Source organism: Schistocerca cancellata, chromosome 4, assembly GCF_023864275.1.
Source record: "Schistocerca cancellata isolate TAMUIC-IGC-003103 chromosome 4, iqSchCanc2.1, whole genome shotgun sequence".
NCBI classification, from domain to species: Eukaryota; Metazoa; Arthropoda; class Insecta; order Orthoptera; family Acrididae; genus Schistocerca; species Schistocerca cancellata.
The window spans coordinates 301,687,579-301,707,785 of record NC_064629.1 but is presented as its reverse complement, the minus strand read 5'-3'; the positions used below and the strand labels follow the sequence as shown (position 1 = coordinate 301,707,785).

At 37.4% G+C, this 20,207-nt stretch overlaps 1 protein-coding gene across 2 annotated transcripts in view; it reads right to left on the bottom strand.

Annotated features, from left to right (window-relative positions):
* LOC126183295 (GTPase-activating protein and VPS9 domain-containing protein 1) overlaps positions 1 to 20,207 on the bottom strand; it is a 303,063-nt gene that overhangs the window by 101,643 nt on the left and 181,213 nt on the right. The window contains exons 16-17 of one of the 2 annotated variants that reach the window (XM_049925134.1): positions 8,121 to 8,333; positions 1,791 to 2,107 (exon numbers count right to left, since the gene is read on the bottom strand). In XM_049925134.1, the coding sequence (XP_049781091.1) occupies positions 1,791 to 2,107; positions 8,121 to 8,333 (530 nt within the window). The remainder of the gene's footprint in view (positions 1 to 1,790; positions 2,108 to 8,120; positions 8,334 to 20,207) is intronic. The other variant, XM_049925135.1, reaches the window with a different exon arrangement.

The window sequence follows — 20,207 nt, the reverse complement described above, 5'->3', positions numbered from 1 at the left end:
GCTATGTCACAGTAGAACCGTCAAGAAATAGTCAAAGTGCTCCTATGAACTCACTGCCAAGCACAGAAGTGTGAAATGAACTGTATTTACCCAATTATAAGATGAGGTTTTTTCCCCCAACCTATCATTCAAAAAATACAGGGTCATCTTATATTCAAAAATTAAACTATTGCTGCTGACGTTAATATTTTTACATTATTTAATATAGTATATCGGGGTCATCTTAGATTTACAGATGAAGCTTTGACTATTGATGTCACAACTGACAATTTTGTGAGACACGGGAGAAAATAGCACCAAATTCTATCAACTTACAAACTATTGTTGCATTTGAACAATGTACAAACCTTATGCCACTTTTTAAGTAAAGGTAACATGCAAAACTGGAAATGTTGTCCTTCAAAAAACATTACTTGATTCTGAGCCCAGATCAATATTTTATTTGATTAGAAGAGACTGTAATTATTTACTATGTGGGTTGCAAATGAGAAATTTGATCACTGTTCACATATTAGAATACCAGGTAAAAATGTTACCACCAGCTTTTAATCAGCTTTACAACATGATGCTGCCATTCAGATGAAACAAGAAGGAAAATTTACCAAGAATGAAATGTCTAAGCAATGAAACAAATCATATTAAGCTGACTAATTGTTGTGGTAAGAATAAATTACAGCAGCAAGACTCGTGGAGATAGTACCAATATATGTCAATAGATGGTGGATGGAGTGCAAGTTCAAGAAGTGACCCGAATCATGATTGCAATCTTTTATTTATGTATTAGTTGCTGTCGATACATATGACTTGCACCCCAGAAGATACTGCAGCCCACGTTTCGCAATTTCTCATGCACAGCACTACAGAAGGGTTGGAGGGGGAACTGTGATACCAACTTGGCTGAGAACTAGGTGAGTATGGGATGGGGAGTAGTGAGAGTAGTAACAAATTACATCAAGTTGCTATCCATGGGAACTTATACCACATACTTTCTAGGAACATCTACCATGTTTAAGCTGCAGTTTACCTGAATCCATTTGTTGTCGGAATCCAACTGACTTTAAAACTGGACAAATGCTTAACATGAATATCCATTTCTGCAGACAACAGTAAAAGTCTAGATGGGTGCCAGTGGTGTATTTGTGTGTCTCGTGCTGCAGTGTTGTCAACGGTCACAATGAGGTATGATGGAAATGGAACGGGGTGTGTCAGCTCCTGGTTCCATGCAGCGAATGAGGGAGCAGCGGGCAAATGATATGTTTGGAAGCAAGACACATTGTAACCTCATCACTTCAGTATAGAAGCAATATCCGATATGTAATCAGATAAAAACAGCTGTGTTCTCAGGTCCCACAGTAACTACAGTCTAAGAAATCACATCATATTCGGAAGAGATAGCCAGAAAATACTTTTGAGAATGAAAATATAAATTTCACAACTGTGCTATGTGGATAATGACGATGATTAAAAATAGTGATACCACAAATGACAGTGTCAGTAATCAAAAAATACAGAAAAGAGAATGGTCTGAAAATTAATGTAAACCATTTCTTTTCATTTATTTTATTTATCCTTATATTATCAAAATGTAGACAATCAATAATAGAATATCTATCACGTTAACATTTTAGGCAGATATTTTATATCAATAACGCAGTTTGTAATTTTGATTAATAAGAATATGTTAAAAATAACTTCTTCTCAAGATGCCTCTTGAGAAAAAAAATATAAATTATATTAGATTACTACAAGAAAACTGATTAGACTGTCATTTCATTTAATTCAAAACTTACCTCTTGTTTTAATTCAAGATCTGCAGGTGTGTTCCCAGCAAGTTGAGTTGATGCTTGTTCATGGATGGCAGTTTGTGCTGCTGCAGTCTGAGCAAAATTGTCATCTATTGCCGGTGATGCCGCACATACTCCATTATACTGAACTACAGGAACTGGACCATTCTGGTTCAAGGGCGGTGATGCCATAACTACAGGGCTTGGAATGTTGACAATATTCTGTGTACCTGGTGACACCAAGTTCTTTCCATCTACTGGTTTATCTATCTTGTCTATTACATGTATCAAGCATGTTTCTCCAGAGGTGACTGGAACACCTGCTAATATTAAATAAGGCCATATACAATGAAATCACAAACATATAATCAACATCTACTTTCTCACTATTTAACACTCTTTATAAATACAAAATCCCTACTGGCATCAATAATACGGTGCTCTCTAAACAGTAGATCCATGATTCACCCTCATACAATTGAGATCACCATGCTAAACATGTTTATATTCACTACTGAATTGCTGCTTGTAGGAGTCCCATTTTACATTAAAAGATGTGGTCACCCTTACACCAGCACATCTAAAAAATAATATTAATCTTATACTACTCAATTAAGAGCCTTTATGTTACTTTCTTGCATGTCAACAGTGGCATCCTTTGTCAGTATATAAGTGAAATATTTAGTATCACTTGATTCAGTCTGATAGGAATTTTTACAGTTTATTCAAATGAACTAATTTCTCACTGACACTTTTAGAATACACAGTTACTTCTCACCTAATCTGTCAGGTACTGGGGCAGAAAGCCCTTTCCCCAAATTAAAAAGAAAGAAAAAATTTAAGATTTTGATAAAGACACAATTCATACAAAACATGTCCACCCCGGGTGTCATACATCCTTCTTGGAGACCACTCATATCTTTAACATAATCACTGATTCCAGGATCCTTTATAACAAGATTGCTTAGTAGTAAATGATGCATCTCTTCTGGCATTCTTCTTTTCAAGCAATTTATCTTATTGCATGCAAATTACATTTGTACAACAGAAAAGTATTAAGCAGCATGCTCCATTCTTCATGCAACTGAAAACAGTTCATGTTTCCTGGTGCACTGAATAGATACCTTGCACAGTAAGGCAAAATTGCATGGTATTCTATTAGTCTTTCCCAACATTGCATGGATTCTAATCCCAGATATGATGACTGGATTTTGCAGTATAATCTAGTGTGGCTACTCTCTTAACACCAATGGACACTACTCGTTTTGGGTTCTCTTTCAGCTGACACACACATAATTATACATATTTTTGGGGAAAAAAATAGTTTATGTAAATCTGAAATATGTTTTACACATATATGGAAGCAGAGCATATCAATTAAATCAATAGTGCATGTTAAATTTGAGGTAGAACACATATACATAATAGTTGCACTGATAATGCTAAATGAAACAAAATAATGACTTACATGAAAAGTAATACCTAAGCTTAAAGGAACATTCATGCACAGATTCAAAGAAATTTCCTCAGCTTTATTTTAGACATTTAAGGGAGAACTTAACAACTGAGCTATAGACAAAAGTTGATGGATAGTACTGATTACAATCTTATTGAAAGGTTCATTCACTCGCTCATTTGTAGTCACATATGGACGTCAAGAGAGGATTAAAACTACACTGAACATCTCTCCTCACTAGTATCATAACCATGGGTTTTATTGCTGTATCACCTCATTTGGAAGGATACAAACACAAAATACAGAACAAAATTTGAGATGTGTGTATTTAAATTAGAATCAACACTTTCATTGTGGTTCAAAAATTCAGTGTCTGCAGTAGATACATTATAAGTTGTTGTTTATTTTGTGTTTGATGTTCAGGATAACACATTCATCAAAAAAGATTGGTTAAATGGAAGCAGCACACTCCTTTCTTTGTTAAGGTTTGAATATCATACTCAGAGCTAAGAGAACGTTCCAAGTATGATATAATTTCAGTCAATAAAATTTTTCTGGTTTGTGACTGTACTGTCAATATGTAAAACTACCAACATTTCGGCCACTGTTGCAAGGGACCTTCTTCAGGGTGTTTTTGTTTACTAAACAAAAATGTTGGTAGTTTTACATATTGACAATGTGGTCACATACCCAGAAAAAATATTTTATTGATTGTGACAATGGCTGCAGAAGCCTACATTTATATATGATATAATCCCACATGCAGAACAGTCCTATATTGGTTTCCAGTAATCTCGAGAAAGCAAACTACAAGATGACTGCATTTGTATTTAAATTGGAAGTTTGTTGAGCAAGATTCCAACTACATTTATAATCCACCATCTTACAGTCTGTGGAAGACGGTACTCTGAGTTGAACGAGATGAATGACTTTTTGTACAGCTCTGCCCAAGTTCAAATGTCCTGCTAAATATTATACAGTTGTTACTGTTTCCAATGATTGATTGGCAACTGTGTAATTGAAAAATAATGGGTGTTTCCACCAATTTATGCAAAAATTTGTACATTTTTTATTCTGAAGGTCCCCCTTTTTCCCCCTCTACATTTTTTCTGGGTTTTCCTATATGCAACACAATGATTTACAAACAACCTTAAGCCCTTCTATCCACCAGGTCATTTGTACAAAGTGTGAACTGTAACAGCCCTACAACTACAAAATTTAATAATTTCTTCCTGTTAAAAATTTAATGCACATCCCAGTTGTTAAGAATGAGAGGAGAGAGGTCTTACAATTCTCCTCCTGACAGCAGAGGTCAAGAAATCTACATCCACATTCATTATAGACTTATTTGAGCTTTTGGTTTAAGCTGTCTGCTTTGCTCCAACCAGAGAACTGTGATGCTTCAGAGAATGATAACACAAATTGCAAGCTGTACTTCCATCGCTCCGAGTGCAATAAATGCCACTAAAGGTCTGGGCAGCAGTCTGAATCTGTCAACTACAACTTCTACAGTATTTGTTTGTGGACAATGCTCAATTCCCTACATTCACACACAAGCATATGAAGAATGTTAACTGCTTTTGTTTAATTGCTCTAATTTTAGTCCGCAAGCCGGCTGCTGTAGCCGAGTGGTTCTAGGTGCTTCAGTCCAGAACCGCGCTGCTGCTATGGTTGCAGGTTCGAATCCTGCCTCTGGCATGGATGTGTTTGATGGCCTTAGGTTAGTTAGGTTTAAGTAGTTCTAAGACTAGGGGACTGATGACGTCAGATGTTAAGTCCCATAGTGCTTAGAGCCATTTGAACCATTTTTTTTAGTCTGGAGATCCAATTAAAAAAAAATTAATCTGAACTAAAAAAGGTGCTTCCAAGATTCTAGAAGCAACAGTTAGCCAGTACAGGAAGGGGGGAAAAGGCAGGACTTGCTAGACGCATGTGTATGACTTAGTAATTCATATTAATATCCTTGCATGGTTTTTTCTCACCTTAAGTAAAAGTTCAGTTAAGAGATGAATCAGAACGATACTACAGACAGTAGTTACCCAGATCCAAAAAAAGAAATATCTGATGGACAGCAAAAAGGCTGTTTCCATAGACAGAGTTTAAGGGGAAGAAACATATTATCTCAGTTTTGAAAAAAAAAAAAAAATCTATATTTGCCTGGATTTATCATATTTCCTCTTAAGTTAAACACAAATCCCAAACTGTTGGGAAAAGGAAGACAAAATTAATGGACTGAAGGGTCAAGATAAAAAGGTCACTTCTCAGAAATCAAATATTTATTTGTGTATTACGGTCTTGATTAGAAAAATACATTTTGCAACACATTACAACATCATATAATCATAAAAGGACTGACTGATGTCAAATATAGCTATGTCCATTTGCCAGATTATCATCAGCTCCCAAAGATTGGAAGAGGGCACTAGCTGTCCCTACAGTCAAGAAAGCCATTAGGAAGGATTGTAGAAATGACAGGTCACACTAATACGACACTGCGCCAAGGTATATGAAAAGATCCTGGAGAGCAGAATTCAAACAAGGGGCAAGAACAAACTGAGAGAGGACCGGCATGGTTTCAGATGTGGGAGGTCAACTGTTGACCTCATATTTGTAATGAGGCAGCTCCAGTAGCACCACTATGAATTTGGGGAAGACTCTGTAATGGCCTTTCTTGATGTAGAAAAGGCATTTGATAGTACCTGTAGAAGAAAGGTCCAGGATGCACTACAAAAGAAGCAAGTGGAAAAAGGGACAACAAGCAGGATGGAAGAGATGTACTGTGGAAGTCAGTTGTGTGAAAGTCAGAAATGAAAGGACAGATTAGTTCAAGCAGAAAGGTGGTGTGAAACAGGGCAGTGCATTGTCACCTCTCCTTTTCATTGTGGTGTTGGATCAGATAATGACTCAGGTGGAAAAAGAAACTGGAGACGATAAGATGAAAACAATGGTCTTCGCAAGTGACTTGATGATCTACAGAAACATGGAGGAGGAGATTCAGGAACAGCTGGATCCTTAGAAAGAAACTATGAGACAGTATGGAATGAGATTTAATGCAAACAAGTGTGAGATTCGGGTCACAGCTAGAAAGAAAGATAGACCAACTAGCAGAGTAAGGATTGGACATGAACAACTGAAGAAGGTGGAAACTGTCAAGTACTTGGAAAATGCGATAGAGGAAACTGGAAGAAACGAGAAAGAGATCTGGCATGCAAGCAGAAGCATTCTTGCGAAGTGTTAGGGGCTTGGTTTGGAAGAAAGACATCCTACAAAAAGGCAAAGAAGGGATATGCAGTAGTTACTACAGCCCAATACTGACCTATGCATCTGAAATGAAGATGAGAAGGAAACATCCAAGAGGAAGACCAAGGGACAGATGGCTGAAAAGTGTGAAAGAATGTGTTGATAAAAGAGGCAAGGACTTGACAAGAGTGAATACGGAAAGATGGTAGGCAAACAGGACAAGATGACGAGGCTTATGTTCCAAACAGAAGCAGCCTGGGGCTGGGAACTGTTCATGATGATGATGATGATGATGATGATGATGATGATGATGATGATGATGTGCTACTATTACTTCGGTAACTTTTGTTGTAAATGTTGTATAGGAGGATTGAAAGTCATCATCTTATCCAAACAACTGACTATCTTCCACAGACAGTTTAAAAATAAAATAGAGATGTGGGTCTATATTCCACAAAATAAACCACCATAAAAATTTAAAATTATGCATATGAGTCAGAATGCAGTTTATTTTTATCTTTGAGGTACATCTTGCAACAACTGTAGTTAATTATAGGAGTTGAAAACAACTATTTTGAGTTTTCTTGGATAATGAGTGGACTTCTTTAAACCGTACAGTGTTCTAAAAAAATCAAAATTACTCTTCACCATAGCATACTTCTTGACACACCAGTATTATATTGAGCATGCAATGGGGGATGCTATCTGAAATTACTCAAACTAGTCAAAATAAGGGGAAATGAATAGCTAGAAATGTTGTTCAGTTGCACTGCAGCTTTTGGCAGCAGTTCTTCTGACACAATCCAAATATTCTTGACGCTACACCCTAGTCATTCCCAAAGCAGGAGTTGGATACAAAGGTGTGGGAGGACAGCAGAAATCTGGCATGAAAAACTGAGTGACCATAAAATTAATCTTATTGTCCACCACCAAAACCAAATGAAATTGGAAGCAAACAGAATTTGAAAGAATGAATTATATTTGTCATTTCTGTGTAAGTATTGCAGATCATTTAAAAATACAGTATACAAAAGCCTCTAAATGACATATGCATGGTATTAACCAATAATAGTTTCAGAATAGTTAGGCTGACAGCAATTAATACATACACAGACAACTATTAGTATACCACACTAGGTTCACCTATTCCCAATTCACACTCATTCACACATACTGATAGATTATTATTACAGCATATCACAACTAGTCTGAAGCACTCCAGGTCTTCACAGATGAGGTGCTTGAAACTGGTTTATGTATAATGAAGTTCTGCAAAGGTGTATGACCAGTGATGCAATACTGCAGAAAATCCTGATGACTTTAATGGTCATGGACATGTTTTGTGCAAATTTTGTCTATGGCTGACAATATTCTGGTGCGAAAAATGTTTCTTACCTAAATATATTGGATATTATTGTTCTCAATCTTCACAAGTAAATATCCTGCACAGTTTCCCACAACAGCCTTTTTTCTATTACTTAAATGCCCCCCACACCACGTCACTCTGATCTTTGGCTCTCAAAACAACCACTTTTGAATGAGACTGAATACTGTAAAATGCTAACTCAAATTTCAGAAGAAGCTGAAAGACAGATTAACATGAATATATTGCATTCAGGATACTCTACATTTGACTTTACCTGGATTTCTCCGAAGGAGTATATTATTTGCATTATTGTCAACATATTCCATTGTGCGACGCCGGTAGTCAGCTTTTCCTCCACCTCTACCAGTTACATTCCAACTCGGGTGAACAAGTGTGTCTGTCCTTGTAGGCGAGACTGGGACAGACAAACCTGCTATACGCCCACTGGCTTCCTCTCTTACTGGTCGGAAGGCAGAGTTCAAAACACCTGCAAGATAAAAACAAGTACATTCAGTAAAAGTTTCTTATAAATGTGTTAGTAAATGACTTTTTACTACACTGCCAAAGAAAAGTCACACATGTAAAAAACAAAGAGAGAGAATGTGTGTAATTAAATTGTCCTTGAGACATATGATGCAATTCTACCTATGATAATGATAGAAGCTGAAGAAATGAATTAAAATCTGTGCCACAGCTGTAACTTGAACCCAGGTCTCCTGCTTACTAGGCAGATGTGCTAGTCATTACACCACCATAGCAGTACAGATAACACAGCTGTGTGGACTGCCCTTGTAGAATGCCCTCCCTAACACAAACTTCAATTCACACCTTCCGCCTATTTTTGCCCTTCTTAAATCATCAGTATTGCCGAGACTCTCTGGTATTGGAATAGTACCCCAGCTTTGTACGTAATGGGGTGCTATTCCAATATCAGAGAGGCTCGGCAATATTAACAATTTATGAAGGGGAAAATAAACTGAAGGCATGAACTGAAGTTTGTGTCATGAAGGGCACTGGACTAGGGTAGTCCATCCAGCTGTGGTATCTATACTGCTACAGTGGTGTAACGGTTAGCACATTTGTCTAGTAAGCAGACAGCACGGTAGCTCAGCGTGTTCGGGCAGAGAGCTGGCTGGCCTATGTAATAAAATAACTGAGTGAAGGGTTCTACAACAAACTTCAACAGATGTCATGTGACTTCCGCTATGACCAACAATAATGTACAAATTGAAGGGAAAAAGTGAGTAGGAGACCCGGGTTCAGGTCCCAGCCGTGGCACACTTATCAGCCATGGGGAGCATTTGTTCATGTGACGGCTAGCATGATGCAGCTGTAACGGATATACAAGATTTTTGTTTTAAGCCAGCTTACATTAAACACTTTATTCACGACCATATGCTATATTTGCAAGACTGTGAAGAAGACGTGTCAAATCATCAGTCACAAGGTGAACTATGATGGGCCATATTTAAATATAATTAAGAAACACACAGATTTCCACTTCTTTTCAAATGCAACTGATTGTGTACGTTTACGAAAGTGACAATCTTGACACTTATGGGTATCTTTATGCTGGTGCAGTAGTAAGGATTTCACAAATCCTTGATTGTATAGCTCTTGCCTCAGGTAAGAATACCTCTAAATGCAAGCCATTCATTGGATGGAGTGACCAACTTGATCTCCCAGTCTTAAGATTTACACAGCATATGTAATGCTCTCAGGAGACCCATTGTCGCTCACAATGCTACCTTGTTGCACTGAGAGTAGCTTTGCAAGAGAAATGGACTTCACTTTCTAAGGACTTCACAGGTTTTATTACCAGCTCGACACATCATTCTATGTACCACTGGATTAATGCACCTTGTTCAGGTGTTACTTGTATTATACAAAACTTGCGCATCCATTTTATAAATTTCAGGTATGTCACATATGTCAATTCTTTCTCAATAGTAGTTTTTGTGCTTTACTTACACCATGTTATGCACTTTTCACTTTGCTAAGTTCTGTCAAATCTGACATACAACATTCTGTTATTTTAAGTACAGATGCCAACTTCATGTGGCATATAGAGAAACTGGAAGATATGAATTTTATTAATATGCTTCACTATGTCATCATGGAAAAATTAATTTTTTTAAGGATTCATACACCTCTCCAAAATATTCATCAATAAAACCTCCCTCAAAAGTATAACTGTGTCACCAGGTCCTGACAGAGAGGTTCAATTAAGTATGTGAACCCTGAAGATGGAGCATTCTGTTGACAACAGGAGTGAACTAACAAGTGGCATTAGTTCTTAACAGAGATGAACTAACCAGTGGCATCAGTTATTGCTGCACACTTTACAGTTGAACACAGTTTAAAAATTACAGGAAATCTTGCTCAAAAGACCTAAATTAATACAATTTATTAAAACAGTGTTAAATTCTAAGTACAGCTAAAGGAAACAGAACAGACAAAAATGATGTCATACATTACTGTACCAGCAGTGGTATGTGAAAAGGACATGAAATATTTCTGCTTTATAATGTCCTCTCTCATAGGTTTCACATAAAATACATTATAATTTAAACAGTTTGGTGTTACAACTAATAAATTTTTAACTACATCATGTAATAATGTAGGAAATATAATATATTTATCCCATAGATCAAGTGTCAAAAGACTGGAATGTACCAACAGTGCTGCTTGCTATGTGGGACAAACGGTTTGAAGCCAGGTTCAGCAAATGTGTCACTTTATGTCATCAAAATGTGATAGAAAAGTCTAATTTTGTCACCCCCCTTCTTGAAAGTGGGCACAGTGTATCAACTTTTTCCTCACATATGGTGATGCTCCAACCATGTGAGAAGGATAGACTTATGGACCTGGTGAAGGAATTTTAAATTTTTTACCATCACTTGTTGTCTCATAGGACACTGAGAAGGTGGCCATGAGAAGCTTTCAATTGCGCGAATTATTTTTTTTAAAAAAACATTGGGATTCAGCTATTATGAGCTGATTCCAACAAACAAGCTGATCTGACAATAATGACCTATGTATGATCACATTCCTTCCACATCTTATATGAGTAATTAGTTTCTGGGGACAAATATATTTCCCACATGATGTAGTTGAAAATTTATTGCTTTTAACATTAGACTGAGTAACTTATGATGTATTTTAATGTGAAATCTATGAGAGAGGACATTACAAAACAGAAATATTTTGTGTCCTTTTGACATACTGCAGCTAGTACAATAGCTTATGACTCCATTTTTCTCTGTTCTAATTCCCTCAACTATAATTAGAATTTAACATAGTTTTATTAAATTATATATTAATTTAGGTCTTTTGAACAACAGTTTCTGTATTTTTTAAACTATGTTCAACTTTAAAGTGTGCAGCAATAACTGATGCTACTTGTGAGTTCACACAAGTACCACCACGTATGTATAACTGTAACACGTTAGACAGTTTTTTGTTACAACCACCTTATTAATTTCATATACATTTTTTTTTTTTAATTTTAAAGTAACTGAGAAAGAAAGTTAATATATGTTGTCAGTGTGAACGCAACCTTTGACATGAATAGTCCAGGTGGGACTATGTGTGTGTGTATATATAAGTAGTTTCATTGTTTTAAGTAGCATTTACTAGTATGTACTTTATCACTGACTCATGTTTGATCTCATACAACTGTCCATATAATAAGGAATACTTGTTACCTTATTGTAACTGGTTCTTTATATGTCTTTGACCACTGATGATGGATACACAGTGACGGAAATCTGGACTTGCAATAAACATTATTTGTGACTGATTGCTGTAGCCTTTTGCTACTTGAAAATTTGAGGAAGTTATTCAGAGAAAAGACTACTGACCAATGGGAAAGGAAAAACATCAGCGTGGGAAGAAACCACAGATAGTAAGAAAGAAACCACAGATAGTAAGAAAGGAATACATGAAGAGGAAGGGGGAAAGTCAATAATCACACACAGAAAATATTTATCCCTTTGAAAGTCCCTCCCCTTTTTCCCTTACACACTTCACCAGGTCACAGTAGCTGCTGTCCAGTAAATATTCCACCTAAAGATTAACTCAACATACTCCCAAAGTATGAGCTCACTTTTGTTTCAAACAACCTTGTTTCAATCTACTAACAAATTATATCTCAATAAATAATTCAATAATAGCAGCACAATATTCTCACTCTCTCCATCTGTTCTATTAACTGCAACAATAACCCTCCTCACTCACATTCAATACCGACAAACTAATCCTCATAACATCCACATCTAGAGTCCCAATGTCCAGCCAACATACCCTTAAAAGTGGTCACTCTTGGGTCCCAGGACCTACCTATCATTCTCTGACTGTTTCACACACTAACACAATCATGGGGATAGTACAATAAATGCAACTAGAGATGCTACATGCACAACGCATTATCACATGGGAACAGCACTGGACTGCAAGTGGACAAACTATAGTGTCAAAAATGGTAGTAACATAAGAAGCTTGAAACTCTAGGATATCAGTACTGATCAGGGGGGCAAAATTGAATAATGACAAAAAATAATCTATGTTATTAATTGGAAAAAAATCCTTCCATGATTAAAGGGTAGGGGACATAAAGAACAAATGAGAAAACAATAATGGTAAAAACTCGAGAGAGTGAAGGGCCCAAGAAATGTGTTGCGTGTAAAAATAATCATTATTTTGTGTGTGTGTGTGGGGGGGGGGGGGGGAGGTTTGGGGGGGGGGGGGCTGAGAAGATAAAGGGAAATATGTAGAGGTACAGAAAACAGTTACAAGGGAATGGTCCAATAAAACATGTCGAAACATAACCCGAAATGTTTTTTGAAGGAAGAAGACAATGAAAGAAATGCACTGCCAAAATTTTAGCTGCTAAGAGACACTGCAATTATTTTGTAAAAAAATGTTGAAGTTGTACATTTTTGCTGCGCAAAGAACAACTTATAACAGTGGTTTGTATATCCCTGCCTGCCTAGCCCTCAACTTGGCGAATTACTCACACAATGCCGCATAGTGGGATTATCTGGAGTTCACAGCCACCAATTTTAAGCACCTAAAGCCTGGTTTACAATGGAGCGAATGGAAGCAAACACGAACAAATGAGCATTTGTAGAAAATTCACTACAATTTGCTTGTATATGGGAAGAATCACTTATACTAGAGGGAATGGAATAGAATACGGGGTAGCAAACATTGTCAATGACTGCTATGTTAGTAGTGTTTAGTTTTTGGAGCTAATATTTGGCATACAGGATACAACTATCTTGTTAGAGCCAAAATGCGAAACTTTGCTATTCAGTGAGGATTATTTTGCATGGCGAGCGCACAGTTCTTGATGGAGCATGCAAAATGGTGCAGGGAAGGAAGAATTTAGGTGTTTCAATTTGTATGGAAGTGTGGCATATGTGGAGATCAAACACTTTACACATAATTGCTTCTCCATCTGTTCTTAGCCTAGTTCGAAATTTTCCTTGTATGTCAGTTGCTGTTTTCCCCTGTTTTCTCATTACAATTGAGGGGAAACCTATAAACAAAACACTAATTACCGACATCGAGCATTATCTCAAGAGGTGACACAGCCAATGTTTCCACTATACGTGTAAGGTCTAATGGTCATTTTTTTCCCTCTAAAACAAAAATGGTCTAGTGGCAAAGTGCGCGCTTCACAATCCAGAGAGCATGGGATCAAATCCTGTTCAGACTACAATTTTTTCACTATGATTTTTAACAGAGCATTCTCTTCTCACACACCGAGCGAGGTGGCGCAGCGGTTAGCACACTGGACTCGCATTCGGGAGGACGACGGTTCAATCCCGTCTCCAGCCATCCTGATTTAGGTTTTCCGTGATTTCCCTAAATCGTTTCAGGCAAATGCCGGGATGGTTCCTTTGAAACGGCACGGCCGATTTCCTTCCCAATCCTTCCCTAACCCGAGCTTGCGCTCCGTCTCTAATGACCCCGTTGTCAACGGGACGTTAAACACTACCCACCACCATCTCTTCTCACAGTTGTTTTAGTGGCCACAAAAGACATGGTTCGAATTACATGTTGAACTGCAGGTCTCCACTTTCTGATTAGGTAACAGCGGAAGGTTAGGAACATTTCAGTAGCTGCACTGGCATCCAGCTGAAAGACCTGCAAGGGGCCTACCAGGTACACCAGACAGGATTCTCTTTTGCTTGTGCTTGTTTGCTCCGGAGAAAACCTGGCTTAAGCTATACAAAAATTTTTTTTGAATAACTTCACATCGACAGTTCAATTCTTGCACATGTAATTGTGATAAAAGTGGCTAGCAGAGAAAATAAAATCATGGCACTGTTTCATGTCACAGACAACTTGGATCAATGAAGCCTTGTAATTTGTTGAAATGAAATTTGTCTTGCAGTACTGCATTTTATAACAATTTCTGTAGGTCGTTCCTTATAATAATGTTTGAATGTCGTACACTTGACTATCAGTGAAACAGTTCTTTGTTTATTCCCTGTAGTTTTCCCAAAAATGCGAAATGTCTATTGGATGACAAAAACAAACCTTTTTCTTGCACCAGGCACACCGGACAAAGGAAAAATCGATGCAGTGAGGCACTTCACAGTAACCACTAGTTTTATTTAGACAGAACTGGGATGGAGTCAGAAATGGTACCAGCCATTGTTCTGCATACTGTGCTGTGTACCAGCATACTTGATCAGATTCATAAAGCATGGCGAAGAAAACTGGTAATGCACAAATGACTGGAGCTTAAGCAGACTGTTCCACTGATAAACCTGAAATGAGAGAGGGGTATTGGAAATTACATCTGATAATTTCCTGAAAAATGCTTTCCACTATCGAAAAAATTCTTTATCGAGATGTTGAATCGCCCTAGTACTTCCAGACAGAATCCACGTTACATCTACAGATATTTTTGTCATCCTCCACAAAAACAGAGGCGTCGTTATGTACAGACCATGAATCCAACAAAAGCAATGAATTAGTTTCTGCAGCTGGCATGAATAAGTTTCAAACGAAACGTTGAAAATTACTCCTTCCCATTTTTTCCAGATTTTGATACATCGATTACAAGATTTTTTGCAACTTAACTGACCATTTTTTTAAATTTTTGGTCCCAATTTGCCTTGCGATTCTTGAAGACAGATATACAGCTGCGGAAACAGTAAACCACTCATACTGATAACTGGCATTAACATATATGACTGTGTCATTGCAGTCATTGAATGGGCAACCATCTTTTTTTCACCCCGAAATGATAAAGTGCATTGTGCACACCGTTCTTTCACAAAACCAGACTGATCAGCATTATAAACAGCAGTTGCAGGCATAACAACAAGTTTTGTCTTTACATCAGCTACGAATTTTTCTACAGTAATGACTATCACTGGTAGCTGCTCTGCGTGTTTACATGATGTGAACTTGGTAATTTTATGTCTTCCTATTCCGTATGATTTCTTCAACCTGTGTAACCAGGTCAACGAAGCCTGGAAATTAGTGACTGTTCATGTCAGGCGCAATTCAGAGGGCCCGGTCGCGTGGATCTCAGTTGGTAATGGTGCATAGCCTCTCACTAGCAGTTCTAAACCTTTTGAACCGCTCCTCATTCAGATGGTTTTGGGTTTCTGTTTGGGCCACATTTCTTCCTTCAAGTAATTCATTCTTCCATTCGTACAGTTCACGCTACGATTTTAGGAAATGAAAATGCCTTTGCACACTGCATAACTTCAAGTGTTTTTTCCCTCCTTGATATCATTCAAATTAATGTCAAGGAGAGCAACTAACAAATGACACACATGTAAATCCTAAGGAGAAGTAGGTGATTTTGGCTCGAAACCACGTTCTTCACATTTCATCACTACTAAATTGAGAATGTTAATTGGATTCCACATTACTATGAAACTTGAAGAAAAAAAGGCACTATTAGCACGCATGCTTTACAAAAGCACAATAAATGTTAATTCAGCTTTATCTGTATAGTCAATACTCACCAATACTGCAAAAAGCAATTTATAATTTGTAATACATATTACTTGAGTGGCTAATTTGAGAGAATAGTAACTGTGTACCATACTGCCACAGAAACTATCGACAAACAATAACCTGAAATGTCCTTTACAAATTATGATTGGGTTGTGTCATGTTTCCTGTTTACAAATGTACTGCCAACCTCGGCTGTGTGTGAGCTTAGCTGCACATGCACAATTGCTACAATACCAGTAGAGGTGTACATTTATACTGTCGCCTAGTGTGCTACAAATTTGGCAATTTTCAGCTATTTCTTTTTTTAAATACTTGCAGTGCCTCTTAGCAGCTAAAATTTTGACAGTGCATTTCCTTCATTGTCTTTTTCCTGTGTAAAAAAAAATTAGGGTAGGTTTTGACATGTCATATTGGACCATTCCCTTGTTAGCCCCACTGGACAGTGGATGGGTGACTATTCATAATACAGAGTGTAACAGAAGAAAATATGGCCAGTTTCATGAAACATTACTCACACATAGAGGAACAAAATGTGTTCGATGGAATGGGTCCAGAAACACTTTATTTCTATGTTAGACCTTACTTTCTAATTCTCTTCTCAATCACATTAATCATGGGAAACACACAGAAACAGAACATAGCAGCATCACAAGCAATGTTTTCTTACACGAAGTGTTCAAAATACCCTCTTGGTGAGAATGTACAGTATGTTGCAATTCTTGGATTCACCAACAGTGTTTGTTGTTCCAATTGAATGAAGGTAATGTTGGCATATGACTCAATTTGTTGTTTGTGTTGAGATGTGACTAACTTCATTGTTCTATTAGCATCACACACATAGCATGAACTGTTTAATGTTCATCATGGAATCATTCCAGTACAGTACAATGGAAGTGTATTCAAATGTGAAGTTCTCAGATGCCTATGCAGATACCGTGGTGGTGAACCTAAGTATTACATCTTAATGTACATTCTAAGCACATGTAAACATGAGGGTATTGTGACCATTTGGTGAAAGAAAACATTTTATGTACTGCTGGTATGTTCTGTTTCTATGTATTTCCCATGATTAAACTGATTATGAAGAGTATTAGAAAATGAGCTCCAACATGAAAATATCACACTTATGGACCTGTCCATAAAACACATTTTATTCCTAAATGTGAGATGAACATTTCCTGAAAATTTGCTGTATCTGTTTGTTACATCCTGCAGAAAGTACTATTCCTGTAATCTGAAAGGAATTTTTGCTGAGAGGGTCTGGGTACTACAGATAAACGAAAACACAGATATTCCCCTCATTTCATTCTGCTAACACGTGGCAGACAGCAACTGTGGATCTCTGTTCCAAAAGAAATTTCCCCAGATGTTCATTATCAAAAACAAACACCATGTCTTTCAGTACACAACTTGTCACCCAGGGGATTTTGAGAAATCTGACATAAAATATAATTTTATCTGATGTACTAATGTACTGATGAGTCAGTTGAGACTCCAGATAGGAATATCAAAATGTAGGAAAACATAGATTGCTACTTATTGTAAAGAAGACATGTTAAGTTGCACACAGGCACAAAGATACTTCCACAAAGCTTTAGGCCACAGCCTTTATCAGCAAAATGAAAAACACATACCATTCATGCACACAAACAAGCACACCTCACGCGTATGACTGCCAACTCCCGACAGCTTGGGCCAGAATGTGTGGATGAGGTGTTCTTGTTTGTGTGTATGAGTGGCATTTGTTTCTCTTTTGCTGAAAGCTGTGGTCGAAAGCTTTGTGCAAGTGTCTTTTAATTGTGCCTGTATGCAACTTAATGTGTCTTCTTTACCATAAGTAGCAATATATCTTTTCCTAGATTGTTGACAAGTCAATTCAGTACTTTGTACTTGTGGATTTGGGTTAAAGTCCACATACTGATTACAAAGAAAATGTTCTTTTCTCAGTGTATATTTTCTTCACAAAGCCACCAACATTATAATATTATAAATAGTTTTATTCATTTAATGTGGAAGAATTTCTCTAGTGGGGGCCATTTGCTGCATTTGGTGCAGCAAAGTGCAGAACATATAAGTGAAATTATGTTTATGTCATAGAACAATTCACTTAAGGTTTATTAACACACGCAAATTTGGGTTCACTATAAACAATAATAAAATAAATATTAATTGTACATGATAAACATGTGAATTTTGTTAAAATACATGATATATTCTGTAAAAACCTGACATTAAAATTCTGGTTATATTGTGAAAACAGTATATTTAAATTAAAAACAGGTATCCTCAAATTTTATCACTTGCCCAGCAAACTGACTTACCAATTTTTTTAAGCTGAAACTGGTCCTAACTGTTTTCAATGATGAACACCTGTGCCAAATATCAATTGTTATTTGATTTTTCCCCCTTAAGCACACTGTACTCTAAGAGTGTCGTTTGTATTTGTGGGTTAGTGGCACTCAACATCGAGGTTATCAGTGCCCATATGAAAATTGAAACGAATGTAGCTAAAAAAAACATATCACACCATTTATCACCCACTCAGTCACATTAGCTCACAATATGGAAAACACCACAAATGGCGAGATGTATGAGAACTTAAATAAAACCCAACGAAGACCAGAGGGAAACTAAAAGAGATTGACAGCAATATATGGCTGACTGATCACTTACCAAAAACACAGATGAGTCAGCCACCCTGATAACACATTAAAAATGGTACCCTAAAATTTCTGGGAAAATGTCGGACATTTCTCAAAACTGTAAAAGTCGTACCACATTCATTTGATTGTCATCTAAAACAGATGGCAAAAATTTCAGAAAATAAGCTGCCACCCTTTACACCAAAAATAAAATACCGTCTTGTAAAATGTGGTGAACTGTGATCTGTATGCCACCAGCACTACACATTGGAGGGCCCTCACACCAGAGCAAGAAGCTACGCGTCATAGGGCTGTAGCCTATGCAAAGATGAGTAAGGACGACCTCATATTGCCTGTGTGGCTGAAAGAAGGTATGCCATGGCCATGTTGAGGACTTAAGGAGTTGCAACTTATTATCTGTCATTTACAGACATTCTTCTTCCCATCGATGCACGACTCTGTACCTCAACAGCAAAGCGAGAGGATCCAGGAGGATGGCACATTGAACTAACTGAGGATCATATCTCCTTGGTAGCTATATCCACCCTTTCGTTCCCTGCAACGCGCATGTGCCCTGACACCCAGTGAAAGACATCTCCTTCCCCAGCCTTTGTAGCCAGAGGAGGGAATCATGGATATTTTGGACTACTTATCTGCTTGGGACAAACATTGTAGGGAGTGAAGGGCACTGAGGAAACATACAAGGAATTTAGCACTCTTAACATGTCTCATCTGCTCCAGTGCCTCCAAGATTGCATGCAATTCCATGTCAAAGACAATAAAGTCTTGAGGCAGTCAGACCTTGAGGGTATTATCAGGGAAAATAACAGAGAAACCAACGGAGACCCACTGTTTAGACCCACTCATAAATACAGCTACACAGTTGTGGTGCTCAGATAAAATTTCATAAAACAATGTATTGAAAATGGATGGAGGACTGGAACCTGTCCTGTACTGCACTATATCTTGTTCCACATCAAGTGACTAAAACACATGCTGCAAGCAGAACCCATATGGCCTTGTTGCTCATGAACGATTGGAGAAAAGTTGTTCCAGCCACAGATAAGTAACAACATAGTTTGCAGCAGGTGAAGTCACAGCAGTGAGGAACTTACAAGGTGTGATCAAAAAATAAAGGGAATTTTTTAATTTTGTGGGCTTTATACACCCTATTTTCAAAATATCTTTTTTGTCTTGTTGGCACACATGTTCTAGCGCATGAATTACTGATGACAATATGGAAGAAGTAAAGAAAATAGTTCTGGAAAATCACCGAATCAACATCAGAGAGGTTGTTGCTGATGTTGGCGTAGCTTTTCATTCGTGCCAAGCAATTTTTTCGATGTTCCAGGCATGAAATGTGTAGCAGCAAAGTTTGTTCCAAAACTGTTGAATTTCGAGCAAAAATGACTTTGCATAGACACTGCTCAGGAATTGTAGAATGAAGCTGATAGTGATCCAGAACTCCTAACGAAGGCTGTAACAGGTGACAAAATATGATTACATGGTTATGATGTCAAAAGCAAGATCCAGTCACCCCGGGGAAACTGCCTGAAAAGCCCAACCAAGAAAAAATTCAAGAAGTTCAGTCACACATGAAGGTTCTTCTCACTGTTTCTTTTGATTACAATGGAATAGTGCATCTCGAGTTCCTGCCTTATGGTCACACGGTCAATAAGAAATACTACCTGGAAGTTATGCACTGTTTGCGTAAAGCAGTCCGAAGAAAA